This window comes from Cervus canadensis, chromosome 22 (genome assembly GCF_019320065.1).
Source record: "Cervus canadensis isolate Bull #8, Minnesota chromosome 22, ASM1932006v1, whole genome shotgun sequence".
Taxonomy (NCBI): domain Eukaryota; kingdom Metazoa; phylum Chordata; class Mammalia; order Artiodactyla; family Cervidae; genus Cervus; species Cervus canadensis.
This window is the reverse complement of record NC_057407.1, coordinates 6812533-6828112: the sequence shown is the minus strand read 5'-3', so window position 1 is coordinate 6828112 and position 15580 is coordinate 6812533. Positions and strand designations below refer to the sequence as shown.

The 15580-nt window shown below is 43.0% G+C and overlaps 1 protein-coding gene across 1 annotated transcript in view; it reads right to left on the bottom strand.

Annotated features, from left to right (window-relative positions):
* LARS2 (leucyl-tRNA synthetase 2, mitochondrial) overlaps window positions 1-15580 on the bottom strand; it is a 147113-nt gene that overhangs the window by 33672 nt on the left and 97861 nt on the right. Inside the window, exons 11-14 of the mRNA XM_043442179.1 lie at window positions 13356-13471; window positions 12439-12722; window positions 8452-8550; window positions 5139-5276 (exon numbers count right to left, since the gene is read on the bottom strand). Coding sequence (XP_043298114.1) covers window positions 5139-5276; window positions 8452-8550; window positions 12439-12722; window positions 13356-13471 — 637 coding nt within the window. The remainder of the gene's footprint in view (window positions 1-5138; window positions 5277-8451; window positions 8551-12438; window positions 12723-13355; window positions 13472-15580) is intronic.

Sequence of the window (15580 nt, the reverse complement as noted above, 5' to 3'; positions counted from 1 at the left end):
CCATTTGATCCCAACCCAGGGATCAAACACACATCTCTTGCATCTCCTGCACTGCCAGGCAGATTTTTTTTTAACCACTGAGCCACCTGGGAAGCCCTAGACCTACATGAGAAGGAATTATTTCTTAGGTTGTACTTGCTGTTTGAACTTAGCCTCTCTCTATCCAACTTTCCCTACCCAAGGAGAACATTTCCTTTGAAGAACATACATTTTAATCTGTTTATATCGATGGGGTTAAACTCAACTGATTGAAACAAACATTCGCTGAGAATGTATGAAGTCCATGAGACTATGATGGTTAACAGGACACAGGTTACATCCTCCAGGGTAGTCTATGTCTAGTGAGGTAAGGAAATTTCCACAGAGAAGAAATGCAAGGCAGAATGGCAGATGGTATAATCTAGGTTACAAACATTGGAACTACAGTCAGCCCTCTTTATCTGTGGGCTCCACACTTGTGGATTCAACAAACCATCGATCAAAAATATATTAAAAAAAAAAAATTCCAGAAACTTCCAAAAAGCAAAACTTGAATTTGGTGTACCCAGGCAATTTACATAGCATTTACACTGTATTAGGCATTATAAAATTATCCAGAGATGACTTAAAGCATTCAGCAGAGTGTAAGCTACATGCAAACACTACATCATTTTGCATGAGGGATTTCAGCATCCACTGATTTTGGTATCAGTGGGGGTCCTGGAACTAATCCCTAATGGACACCAATGGATGGCTGTAATTTATTGATACTTCCCTGAGGATTAATGCCGTTAATGTGTTTAGTGGCCTTCTGAAGCAGATGGGTTAATTTTTACACATGAAGTTCCCTGGGACTAATGAGAATTATTTTAAGCATTTAATTTATATACTAAATTAGCTTTCTGTAGACTTAATCCATGTGTGCATGTACAGAATGAGGAAGCAGATCTGAAGATGGGGTAAAAAGGGAGGGAGCTTTAAAGGCACTTCATTTTAATGAAAATAGATTTTAGAGGTTCTGAAAGTGACTTAAGGTGACTGCTAAAATAAATTACAATATATCCATATGACAGGATACTATGCGTAAATTGTAAATGCTAATGTAGAGAGATCAGCAAGATATATTATAAAATAAAAAAGCAAAAGACATATATATATATGAAACATTTAAAAATGAGTATATCAATAGATACATGGAGATATACAAAATATTTTTCTGGAAGAAATCAAGAGAAACTGTTAACAGTTAACAGTTAACAGTTGAGATGGGTAGAAGGTAGGCTGCAGGGAGGAAGATTTCAATGTTCACTTTCTTTGCAGTTAAATTTAAAAATTTTAATTTTAGACATGTATTACTTTTTCATTATTTAATACTTTAATTGTTAACATCAATTAAGTGGACAGAGAGATAACCAGATATATTTTCCCCTTTTCTTCTCTCTTTTTTAATTAATTAATTAATTAATTTATTTATTTTTCTTTTCTTCTCTTTAATTAAAAAAACATTCTAAAAGGCTGTTGCATGAAAAAAACAGCACAGCAACAACTGAAAAAAAAATCTCAGGAACGGTGCTCCAGGCAGAGCGGCAGACAAAAGAACCTGAATTATTGTCCTGGTGAAACACAAGTGAAAAAGGCAGATCAGACATAAAAACCACATTGTTTTAACTGTGCTACTGAGTTGGCAAACTAAGAAACGAGGCTGAAATAAATCTATTTTTTAGGTGAATAAGAACTAACAGTTGGTCCTTCCCTTAAAAAAAAAAAGAGATTCTAAAGTATTAATATTAATATATATTTCAGATAAAAGGGAAATGATTTCAGATGTTCAATTCAGATATGCAAGAAGGAAGAGTGAGAAAAGATTAATAAGTATGGAGATCCAATGCAATTTCAGTTGAATGCCCAATAGTTAACCTCTGTGGAATCTGACAAGCGGAATCTGAAATTTATATGGAGGAACAAAAGTCCGAATATATTAATAGTCAAGATATTCCTAAAGAAAAAGAACAAAATAGGAAGACTGCCCTTACTGGATATTGAGACTTGTAGAATTAAAATAAACAATGCCAGTAAATAACTATTAATGGCACAGAAAAAAGAAAATAGACCAACGGACAAAAGAAAAAAAAAAGACCCTATAAATAGGCCCGTGCATATTCACAAAAACTTGATTTATGATGGAGAGGGCACTGCAGATCAGTGGAGGAAATGATGGACTATTCCATTAAAGGTATTGAGACACTAAAAGCAGTCGCCATGAAGGAAAAGATTATTAAAATTTACTACATTAAATTAAGAGTTTCTGTTCATCAAAAGACACCATAAAAATAAGACAAGCCAAGAACCAGGAAAAAATATTGCAATACACATAGCATCCAAAATATTTATAGAATTCCTACAATTGATAAAAGACAGCCCAGAAGAAATAAGAGCAAAACACACAAACAGGGATTTAATGGAAGCGGAAACACAGAGGCTCATAAACATAATGAAAACATGTTAAACTTCATTAAGTCTTTAAATTCAAATTTAACTCACAAATTCATCCATTATAAAACCACAAGTTTGACAGAATTCTTACAGTTGGATAATACAGTCAGCCCTCTGTGTTTTATGATCCGTGGTTGGTTGAATCCAAGCATGTGGAACTCATGGATATCAAGGGCCAACCATGGCAACTGAGCATCTGCAGATTTGGTACCCTCAGCAGGTCCCAGAACCCATCCTCCACGGAGATGCAGGGATGGCAGCACTGTATGTTGTAATGGTGAAGATGTCAAGTAATAAATAGGATGCTCTCCTCTGGTTGTGCCAGTGTAGGTTTATATCATCAATTTGAAAAACAGCCTGGCTTTCTTACTAAAGTTGATCATATGAGTAATCCTACAATTCGGCAATCTCACTCCAGGCACATATCTTAGAGAACTGCTCATGTGTGTATGTCAGGAAACATACATGGATGCTCCCAGCAGTTTTGTTCATAACTGCACAAAACAGCCCAAGGACATTAATGGTATGGACATGAACTGAACTCTGTATTAGAAACTCTATTCCATGTAATGGAATACCAGAGGGCAGTAAAACAGGAATGGAACTACTCTACGCAGCAAGATGGATGAAATTCCAAAAATGCTGAGCAAGGGAAGCAAGAGAGAATATGTGAAATATGATTCTATTTATACATAAAGTTCAAAGACAGAAACAACACATATATCTTAAAAATATTCATCACTGCCAATTATTAAAGAAATGCAAATCAAACTAAACTGAGGTAGCACCTCACACCAGCCAGAATGGGTATCATCAAAAGTCTACAAACAGGACTTCCCTGATGGTCCTGTGGTAAAAAGCCCGCCTGCCAATGCAGGAGACATGGGTTTGATCCCTGGCCTGAGAAGATTCCACGTGCCTTGGGGCAACTAAGTCCTTGCTCAGGAGCCCTAGAGCTGTGACTACTGAATCCTGTGCACTCAAGAGTTCACTTTCCGAAATAAGAGAAGCCACCTCAATGAGAAGCCTATGCACTGCAACTAGAAAGTAGCCCCCACTTGCCACAGCATGAGAAAGCTCACACACACCAATGAAGACCCAGCACTGCCACAAATAAATAAAATGTTAAAGGTCTACAAATAACAAATGTTGGGTGCAGAGAAAAGGTAATCCTCCTACACTGTTGATGGGAATGTAAATTGGTACAACCACTATGGAGACCATAATCTGAAATGCACATCAATGTTCACTGCAGACTATTTACATTAGCCAAGACACAGAAGGAACCCAAATGTCCGTCAGCAGAGGAATGGGTAAAGAAGATGTCATACAAATATACAGTGAAATATTACTAGGTCACAAAAAAGAATGAAATAATGCCACTTTCAGCAACATGGATGGACCTAGAGATTATCATACTAGGTGTAGTAAATCGGACAGAGAAAGACAAATATATATAACTTATAGGTGATATCTAAAAAGATGATACAAATGAACTTATTTGCAAGCAGAAATAGAGTCACAAATGTAGAAAGCAGACTTATGGTTATCCAAGTGGAAAGGTTGAGGGGAGTGATAAATTAGTAGGAGTTTGGGATTAACTTATACACAATGATATATATAAAATAAATAATCAACAAGGGTCTACTGTATAGCACAGGGACCTCTACTTGATCCTCTGCAATAACCTATACAGGAAAAGAATCTGCAAAAGATGGTTTATATATATGTATATGTACAGATGAAACTGAATCACTTTGCTCTACACCTGACACTAACACAAGACTGTAAATCAACTGTGTCTCAAAGTAAAACATAAATTAAGTCAAAATATATCAAGAAGTAATAAATATAAGAAAAGCAAGAAAATGCATAATTCAAGATTCAGGAATGGGATTGTGTGGGGCAGAGGCGGAGGTGTAGGAATGGGGACGATCTGATTAGAGAGGGCACCCTGGGTATCCTAAGGGGCCTGTAGAACTCTATTTCCTAATGTGACAACGGGGTGCATGGATGGTCATTTTATTTTTAAAATTGTATAATACATTAAATATACATATTGTATACATTATATACATGTACACACACACACACACACACATATATATACATATTTATATATAAGGTATTTCACGGGGAAGAAGCCCACACACACATCTTTCTGAACACCATGGGGAACACATTATGGACCAACAGGGAACGAATTTCTCAATGGATTTTTCCCTAGCTTTTAATCCATTATACACTTTTATCAGAGTGATATATTGAGACAGGATTCAGTCAACCTTGAAAACAGAGCGGACATCGAAGGACCTGATGATAAACATGACCTCACACGAGAAGCTATAAAAAGCCATGTAACATAATGAAAGCTCTTCGCTGCCTCCCAGGTGAAAAATCTCCATTAACAGAGATTTAACTCCATCTAACAGAGAAGAGCTGAAGGGAAGATCCTATGTGAGTAGGCAAACAGCATAGGCTAGGACTGACTCAACAACACAAGTGGACTTCCAACGGTTAAGGCTGACAGTGACCTCTAAAGCATACTTGATAAATAAGAGTTCTTCTGCTACATATATATTCACCTTGCTCCAGAAGAACTGACACCTGCTTTCGGCTGCTATTCAAGAAACTGAATTCTTTTGCAAAGCAGTGTAAATGCTCACCTGTGTTTGACCATTTTTTGATCATGGCAAAAATGACTGAAGAATCTCGCATAGAACAAGTGCATGACAGCGTGCTCTTTCCCTCCAATGTACAAATCCACAGGCATCCAGTAATCTGCCAGCGCTGTGCTGAAAGGGCTGGGAGGAAGAGAAATGGTCATTTATTAAAAAAAAAAAAAAACCTACTTTGTTACAACTGCATAAATTAGATAGACATTATAATTTGCATATTCCCTGAAATAAATTATGTGAAAGAAAAACAGTGATTTTCATTTCAAAATATAATGAGAAGCTTACATAAGAGAGGAGAAAAATGTCAGAGCAATATTAATTTATGAAATTTAGAAGAACTGTTTCAGAAGTCATTGCTGACATATTTTAACAAATGTGATTTTCACATAGAATGAGGACAAAAGGAATATATACCAGCAATAGAGGTATTTCTGTACAAGGCATATATTTGACTGTCTCGTTTTAATTTTTATTACCATAGACAATAGAGATTTTTGAGTTCTTACCAATAGAGGGCAATATGGCACTTAAAATGGAGACTCACACAGATACTAAACATTCATTCTAGCACAGAAAATCTGTCTTAAAAGTAGCCTCAAAATGCAGATAGTCAGCAAGAGCCTGTATATGCCTCTTAAAATGCCCTTAGCATACGTAAAGTAATTAAAATAGCTCAACTCTCTCTCACCCAACAGGTATTTTTTGGTCAATGGAGGTCCTAAAAGAAAAGTTTCCTCACTGGAAGCATCATTCTCAACCCTAATGGATGCCAAGGAGGAAAAGGCCACTCCCTCTATTTCCTGGCTGGGGTTCTTGTCAGGTGTGGGGCTGGTGGGGGGTGGGAGGGAGAAACAGCATGGGCTGGGGACAGATCTCTTCATCCCCAAGGTAATGCCCTCTCTTGAGGTCATCCAGTGACGCAAACCTTGGCCTGTGGAGGATCTGCACCCCATGGCTTCCCGTATTTGTGAATTCTCCTCCCCACACCTCAAGCATGTTTTTCCCCCCAGCGTGGACCTTCGCTCCATTTTGGGCTGGAAGCAGGAGCCCAGGGCTCGGCAGGTGGGCCTGGCCAAACACCATGTGTTTGCATCTTAATACAGCTTGGCTTTCTCTCCTCCAGCTACGATGCCAGAATTCTGGCAAAATTTTAAATAATGTTTCTATATGAAAAATGGCTCCCTGGAGAGATGTGACTGCTCACACAGGCGACAGAAAAGCAAGGGAAGTCAAGGATGGTGCCTGAAAGTAAGCTTGAAATAAACTGAGGAGTGAGACAATGAAAGTAGCTATGGCTGGGATCTATGATCTATCCGGGAAGCCACCCATGCTTAAAGACAGCATGGAAATGCACAGCAGCATTTTACAGGGGGAATGATGTGGTGGGTGGGATTCCAAACCAGGGGCTGTGGAGGTCTCAGGATGTGTCTCACCACTCAGGGCCCCCTCATTAAGCCAGAGTCTCTGTCATCTGTAGGAAGGTTTTCCCTCGAAGCTCTCTGAGAGGTGGAGAGTCTGATTTCCCTTGCACTGTAAGGCTGCTCTTCCTAAATCATTGTTGCCGTTGTTGAGTTGCTAAGTCTTTCTGACTCTTTGCAAACCCATGGACTGCAGCATGCCAAGCTTCCCTGTTCTTCACTGTCTCCCGGAGTTTATCTAAGTTCATGTCTGTTGAATCGGTGATGCTATCCAACCATCTCATCCTCTGCTGCCCTCTTCTCTCCCTGACCTCAATCTTTTCCAGCATCAGGGTCTTTTCCAATGAGTTGGCTCTTCGCATCAGGTGGCCAAAGTATCGGAGCTTCAGCTTCAGCATCAGTCCTTCCAATGAATATTCAGGGTTGATTGCCTTTAGGATTGACTGGTCTGATCTCCTTGCAGTCCACGGGACTCTCAAGAGTCTTCTCCAACACCACAGCTCAAAAGCATAAATTCTTCAGCGCTCAGCCTTCTTTCTGGTCTAACTCTCACAACCATACATGAAATGGAAGGCAATAAAAGCTCCTTTGAGAAGGAAGACCCAGAAGAGGGGCCTCTCTGTGGGTTGGCCGGGGTTGCCTGGTTGGTCCCAGCCGCAGCAATCCCTCTGTGTCCTTTCTGCCTCTGACAGCTGCTGTTCACTCTGGCTCCTGCTCGTTTCTGCACAGCCTCCACGCGAATCACAGAACAGCAGGACTGGGGCAGGCAGGAGCGCCCGTCTCCCTGGAAATACATTATCTCCCAACCAGCGAAGAAAATGGGGGCATTTTTATACTCGGCCTACAGGGTTTCAGTATAACCATTCTCCCGTGGACAAGAGCGAGTCGGCAAGGTCTTTGAAGCACGGTGTCTGTGGTTTCCTGGGCTCTGCTCCAGTTTTCTTTTGTTCTCATTTCCTTCTCTACCCATCTACCCATTGCTCTCTTTCCCTTATTTATTTTTGTCAAAGAAGCACAAGCACATAGTTGAACAAAATCAAACAGTCCCAAAAGGTTTATAATGTCGAACAGTGGCCGCCAGCCCCGTTCCTTCACTACCCTCCCCCTGACTGCCTACTTGTCACTTAGCCACTTTTAAACCTTTCAGACGTTTTTTTTTCCTGGCAATTATTTAAAAATATGTTTATATGCTTTGTTCATTTATCAGTTTTGGAAATTATCTAGTGACCGTATGTGCGAAGAGGTCATGCTCTCAGCTCGCTGACTATCTTCTACCCTCCCTGTATACTTACATCATTATTTTCGGTTAAGTTAATAACTTTACATATTTACAACTGCACAAATGCAGTTCACTGCGGGGCCAACGAGGGGACTACCAAAGCTCTTCCTTTTACTCTTTTTCATTTTTCCTATACCTGGGATTTACTTGGCTCTGAAGAATCTAATTTAATAATTGAACACACTCACTACAAGAGCCTGTTTCAAAGAATACCGTTGACCCATGGCTTCCAGCTCTTTCATCTCTGGACCCACCGGGTGTTGATGGCAGTCTGTGCCCTCCTGGGAGGAGCAGACCAGAGTAGGCATTGCCTCCTGACTTGGGACTCTCAGCGTTTCCTATCTGGCCTGCTCAAGAATTTTCAAGCTGTGCTGGGGTCTGAGGCTCTTCGACCCAATCCTTCTGCCTTTGTCCATTTTTTTCATAGGTGTCAGACCTATATCCCAGTCCAGGGCTTGGCTGCCGACTCCTGCTCCCTCACCTCTTTATTCCCCAGAGGCACCTGCCCCCATAAATCTCTTGCCCATTGAATTCTATCTTGATGTTTGCTTCATGGAAGACCCAGACCAACACATGCTCATGAATTCAGCAGGGCTTTCTGTACCTCTGAGTATTCTGAGGGTCAGTATATCTGAAGTAGTACCAAGCAGAATCCACAAAGGTATCCATCGTATCTGTCTCTCTTGTGGCTGCTCCTTTGCACCTAAGAAGGAAAGAAAGTTCATCGATTGGCTTCTTTTTAAGTATTAATACATTTTCCACCAGCTTTTCAGAAAGCTATAACAATTAGTATGAATTCAAAATGTCACAAGAACAATGCCACATCATGAAAAGAACAGTTCACAGTATGGGCTCTCTTTGTACTGCGGAGTACACAATACTTTAAAGAAACTTAAAAATGTAAATCTTAGACAATTAAAAGCCCTATTCTCTACTTCTCTGAATTTAACATGGTAGAATATCTAACAGGAATCTTATCTCTTTATGCACTCACTTCTTAGGCATGTCACGACTGTCTTCAGCCAATGCCTACTACTCTATGATGCTTATGGGGCACATCGGTTTATGAAGAGAAGTTGAAAACCAAATGTAGTGAGATACTGTGCTGAAAAATGAACTTGGTTCTTTTAAAAAAATTTTTCCTATCTCTATCTCTTGGGGGAGAGGAGCAGATATCCACAGTGGATATCCACTGCTTCCTGACCTCAGGAAGATAAGTCACCATGGAGACCCAAAAGCAGAAGTGTGCTGAAGCAACTCATACCAGCTTGTGAGGATTGACTCTTGAGATCTCTTCCCAACCATGGGACGAGTGATGCCAAGGGGTCGTCTGAAGTTAGCCCTTGGAGGAAGTATCTGTACCATAGAAATGGGCCAACACTACAAATCAGAAGCCCCGCTCCAGTGATCTATTTAGTACACACTCACCAACACACCATTGTCTAAAGAAAGGCTCCTTACAGAAGGTGAAGATAGCCCCCAGTTCAAGACAGTGAATGGAGGGAGATGCGTGGTATGTGAAGGGTTGAAAAGAAAAAGCAGTGCTCATCCTAGGAATGTGATACGTGGAGAGGTCTGAGGTTCCGGAAGGGCCCAACCACCAAACCAATTTTGAAACGTGTCAGTAGGATGACGGCCCAGCGGACTGGAACCATAAGCCACCACTTCTGGGAAGGCAAGAGACGGGACCCTTAGCCAAGCCTGGCCAAGGAAGGTGCTTGGCTCCCTTGAAGACCCCTCAAAGGCATGGATCAGTAGTGGATGGGGGTCGCCAGCTATTAGCAGGGACCCTTTGTGGCTGTGAGAAGCCACAGCAGGAGAACACAGCTCAGACTACAGGCTCTTCCTTCTGAAGCATGGAAGTGGGACCAACCATGCCTCCCAGTGCTGCCTTCTTGGTGGGATGAGTCCTTGGGGGCGGGTGGGGGGGGAGTTGTTCTTGGAAAATTTGAGGAGGGGGATGATGTGCCCCAAAGAGGAAGTGATGAATCCTTTGCTAATTTAGCACGTAAGGGCTTCAGTCTGTTTTTAATTTTAAAAATAAAAGAAGGAATCTAAAAAAAAAAAATAAAAGAAGGGTTGCCTTTATATGTTGCATATGTGAAGCAGTTCATACTGGCTTTCCGAATATTACCGGAGGAAACAGTCACTCCCACCTCCTGCTTATTAAATGGAAGTGGCTGAGCAGAGAACACAGGAGCCCACGCCTGGCAGGGCTCTGGGCTCCCAGGGGCCTCCTGCCTCTCAGTCAGGGCGCTTCCCACTGGGAACAGTGCTGGTTCCAGGGGTAGGGGCTTATTGGAGAGAGCCCCAGGGGACCCCTAATCCTGTTTCCTACCACCCAGGGCTGCTCTAAGAATCTGATCTTAACAGTGCATCTCTAAATGAAAGCCAGGTCTCTTTATTTGGAGAGTAAGCAACCAGAACACATACTATTTTGGGGAAATAATTAGAAGGTAAATGTCTCTTCTTCTTCCTCACTGTTAGGGCACACATACGATTTAGGAAGGAAATGCAGGACTCAGCTAATAAAAGGGGCTGATATCTGACCAAAACTTGCCATGCTGATTTTTTAACTGGTCATGGTGGATTTGAAGTTGACCAACACCTTTTATGGCTGACACTAAAAGCTGGATTATACAGAAGAGACTACTTGGTAAGTGGGAGGCATAGACAACGGTGATGGTGACAGCGTTACTACCATTATTAGCTCCAACATTAATAATACTAAAACTGGGTGGTGGGCACTGAGCCAAATGCTTCCCGGGCTTTATCTCATTTAATCCCCAGTAACTCTGGGGATGATGAGGGAGACACTACTGACGTCCCCACTTTGCAGATGGGTAACTAGGGTTCAGAGAGGTTGAGAAATCTGTTCAAGGTCCTGCAGCTCGAGGGTAATGAATCTACCTCTGCTGGAGTCTGGTGCCCATGGTTCCTACCACTGGGCTGTCCCGCTTGGCCACATGGGCTCAGCGGCTCTCAGCCCTGCATGCTCATCAGATTCAACAGGGAGCCTTGACCAAGCTCACCCCTGGGGTCTGCTCTCCAGGAATCAGTAGACAAGGTAGATCTTATCCCCACCACCAAGGCCCTGGGCAGCCACAATGGGTGGGCTGAAGGCTGCCCATGTCTCCAACAGAGAAGTACTCTGTTACTGCTTATCAACAAAAAGGGTGTGCTATCTCTCCCCTACCTGGCCCAGAGCTTCCTACATTCCGCAAGCCCCATCGCAAACCTCCAAACTGCCTGCGTGAGCACCTGGGTAAACTGCTGGCAGGCCGGGGCAGAATGTCGCTAATACTTCCAGTTACAGGGTGTCTGCTAGGAGCCACTGCGCTGGGTTCCATGTGTTAATTCTCATCTTCTGAAACCCCTTCATGGGGTTATTTTCGTTCCTGATAGGGAAATCAGTGCTTAGCAAGCTTACGTGACTTTCCCAAGACCACGTAGCTGGTGAGGAGGCCAGGCCAGGACTTGAAGCCGTGAGTGTTGTCTCCCCAGCCCGAGCCATGCACTTGCAATATTGTTCAGTCACCCAGTCGTGTCTGACTCTTTGCGACCCCATGGACTGCAGCACACCAGGCTTCCTTGTCCTTCACTATCTCCCAGAGTTTGCTCAGACTCATGGTCATTGAGTCGATGATGCCATCCAACTAGGTGAGTATCTAATTACTGACCTAGCGGTGGAAGTAAGAGGACTAAGTTATTTTAAAACTTTAAAAACAACCCCAGCATGATCTACAAGGCAGAGAAAAATGGCTTTTCCATAGAAGGACGAAGGGAAATACCATACTTTGTTATCTGTTATTTACTTTTTAATCAGTTGGAATGGCATCCTAAAAAATCACATGGGAGGGACTTCCCTAGAGGTCCAGTGGCTAAGACTTTGCCTTCCAATGCAGGGGAGGAGGGTTCGATCCCTAGTTGGGAGCTAATACCCTACATGTCTTAGGGCCAAAGAATCAAAAAATCAAAAAACCAAAGCAGAAGCTATACTGTAACAAATTCAATACAGATTTTAAAAATGATCCACATCAAAAGATCTTAAAAAAAAAAAAAATGGGAGACACGCCAGTGACTTGACAGAAAACATAATCCTACTTCCAAAATGAGAATTAAGGAGATATGACATATTTCAGGATATTAAAGAATGAGACCCCTGAGTACACTTGTCCTCATAGCTACTATTCTGCTGCTTGTGATAAAATCTCCACTGTTATCATAGTCACTCTGTGGGAAAACGGTAAGGCGTTTCCTCTTTTCTCTGAGAAGCTCTTTGGAATATAAAATGAAGGAAAGTGGTCTTTTCCAAAGCTATGATGAAAATGTGTAGCTTTTCCATCAGTTGGATCGGCTGTTTCTGGAAAAGATGTGAATTGATATTGCTGCCTCCACCAGCCCAGAGGAGAGGAGAGGGCACCCATCACAGGGCTGGGCTCCAGATTCCAACCTCCTCTTTCTAAGATTGCAAAAGACCCATGTTATTCTTTCCAACCCAGTGGGAGTCCAAGAGGAGAGTTAGCAGAAGGAGGGACGGGGCAGTCTGGCACTCCAGCAGGGGTCGCGGCTGAGGGGCGTGGCTCCTTACCTAGGGCAGGAGCAGTTCACCCACTCGGAAGCCGAGGCCAGTGGGGAGCCTCCCTTGCCGGTGAAAGAGGTGATGCTGGGCAGGGTCACGGGCAAGTCCTCCAAAGGCACGGGCACGGGCCCACAGGCCGGACAGTGGACCATGGGGATGGGCGTGCCCCAGTACCGCTGCCTCGAGATCAGCCAGTCCTTCAGCTTGTCACTTGTCACATCACCGCCCACTCTCTCCCTCCGGGCTTTCTGAGTCAGGGCTAGAAACGCAGCCTGCCGCTGCATACCTGTGAACTGAGAGGGGGAGCAGAGCGGTAAGAGTGAGCTGCTACCCTGAGGCCACCACCCTGGACTGCCACGGTCTGGAAATAAGTATCTGGGGAGAAGATAGAGCTCCAAAAGGAAAAGCCAATTTTGGTCAACTGCCTCAAGGAACCAGTTTCCCTGGAGGAGGTCATTTTTCTCAAGCAGGAGATTCCCAAAATAAGGTATTAGTTATTCCGACAACTATACTATTCTGGGATCAGGCTCAACTTGGAGTTGAGAAGCTTTTAGATCTTGAAAAAGAACATTATTTTTGGCTTCCCTGGTGGTCCAGTGGCTAAGGCTCCATGCTCCCAATGCAGGGGACCTGGGTTCAAGCTCTGGTCAGGGAATTAGATCCCACATGTCGCAACTAAGAGTTCACATGCTGCAACTAAGATCCTGTGTGTCCAAAATAAATAAATAAAATAAAAGTAAATAATAATAGTAATAAAAGAACATTATTTTGGTTTCATAGATTTAGAAACGAGGCTGCAAGACTGTTAGGAGTGGGGATGAATGCAATGGTAAATGGTAGGTTGTAACTTGCATCAAAAGGAAAATGCACCATCAAGCTCACGTGAAGACCATGAGTTTAGACGTAAATTCTCAGGCCCCACCGACCTCCGCAGAGTCACTCAGTCTCTCTGTGCCATCTGGTGTCGCTTCAATGACTTCGGAGTGGGACAGGCCCAGAGTCTGGGCTAAGGCGGAGTCCTCTAAGCTGGTGCTGGGAATTCCTGTTCAAGGTGAAGAAATACAAAATGTCTTCTTTGCAAATGCCCTAATCACAAAGGGACTGCGAGCACTGACACTCAGCATTAGCTTTTGAAGTGAGACTCTATCTTTTTTAGTCAGAGAAATTATCAAATCACATCGCATTCACTGAGAAAAGGGAGAACAGTCTTGGGGAAACTCACCACCCGGACACCATGGTGTTCCGTATTGACCCTACTTTCTTTACGTCTTATTCCTTTGTTTACTTTCTTTGAAAACGATTACTTGTAACTCTAAAATATACAACTTCGGGTGCTTCTGTCACTTAAACAGTGAATCACAAGCACCCGGGGAAGCCTGGTTTTGAACTCCTTCAGTGACACAGCACAGTGGGGTGCTCTTGATCAGCAGGGCTGACTCCGCTAGCGTCTCCCAGCGCCCCAGAAACATCCACTCGGGCAGGAAGTGGAAAGCTGGCAACTGTGTTTCTCCATACTGCGCTGTTCCCAGAGGCAACAGTACATTCTGAATAGACATTTATTCTTCAACCCACATACGCCCTTGAGGAGATGGAGCTGAGTGTAAGGAAATCGCTCATTCAGAGGATCAGGGCCTGCTGTTTCAGCTTCAGCTCTTCAGAAAAACAGGCTTTTCAGCTGTCAGTTCTGTAAGCCAGGGTTTCTCCACCTGGGCCCGATCTGACATTCTGAAGTTGGCTGTGGGGACACAGCACGCCACACGGCAACTGAGAGAGAGAACTAAGGGTCACACACAAGACGCTTGCCTCAGATTCCACGAACAGCCTCTCTGGGACGCTGCCCTACAAGGGCGACTTAATGTTCGGGTGTGGGTTCTAAACCTCCCTGGTAAGACAGAAAACACCACGGTATGATGGAAAGCTCTGTGGTGTTTGTTCCAGCTGAGATTGTCGACAAAAAGCATCTAATGAAGCAAATAAACTGTCAGAGTGGACTTGAAAGACACTGAAGGGGGAGGACAAATGGCAAGCAACGAAGATTGCTGAGAAGTGTTCATGGACAAGGAGGGAAGAAAGTCATTTACTCCATTCCTGTGTGGTCTGGAGTAACTCAGAGAGATCTGCAAATGGAGATGTGACCACAGAATTTACCTGACCGCATAAAGCTCGCGCTGGGCCACCATGTTGGTCATGGAGGGCTCAGCAGAATGTAAGCTATTTGTAACATGCCGGTAAGATGGTGAAAACCCTACTTCATCTCGTTTACTTTCGTTTCTGTTATTCTTGGAGCGCAAGAGACAATAACTGAGAAAATGTTAATTATGCAAGTATGCAAAATGAAGACAATAGGAAAACTGATTTTCCATGCATACCCAAGAAAATCAGATTTCTCTTTTTCTTGTTCCCTTTTTCTTCAGAACTCTCAATATTGTGCCAGTACTTTGACTCAAAATACCAAATGAGGGGAAAAAAAAAAGCTACATCGGCAAGAGCTTCCTTTACTGTTCAACTTGGCTGGCTATATTAACGAATTTTACTAATTATAAGATGCATTAAAGTACTAGAAGGAATTATGTCCCTTAAGCAACATATTTTCTAGGTTAAACTGTCAGATAAGAATGACTTGAATGGCTAAATATCTTGTTTTCTGGGTTGGTGTTTCTTCAAATCACTTTGTCAAAAAAGGATCTGAGGACTGTGAGGAAAAACATGGTTTCAATAAGCAACGCTATTTCTTCTGTGTCCTAGGAGATAGAGAGTGTGGCAATAACCTTCTCTGCAGGTTCCAGCTCACTGGTGACTGGCTGGAATCTACAGTAGGTAAGTTGTAAAAGAGAGATGCTCGGGTCCCCTTCAGGGCAGGTCTTGGATGGGATATGATTAGGTTCCATCCCCTGGTTCAACCCCAGACTTCCCGTTAGGTGAGGATAGTTTAGAACACTCAGCAATGAGTAAGGCCACCAACCACATACAATTTACAGCTCTACAAATGCCTTCGATTCTACTGCTGTTTCACAATCCCTTTCTTTCATGGCTCAAGGTCACCCCCTCCACTAAGTCTTCCCCCAAAAGTTAGCCCACATCAATCATGTGTGCTTTGAACCCCCATCTCAGTAGCTGCTGCTGCTTCTATGAGTTCTGAAATGGGATTCTT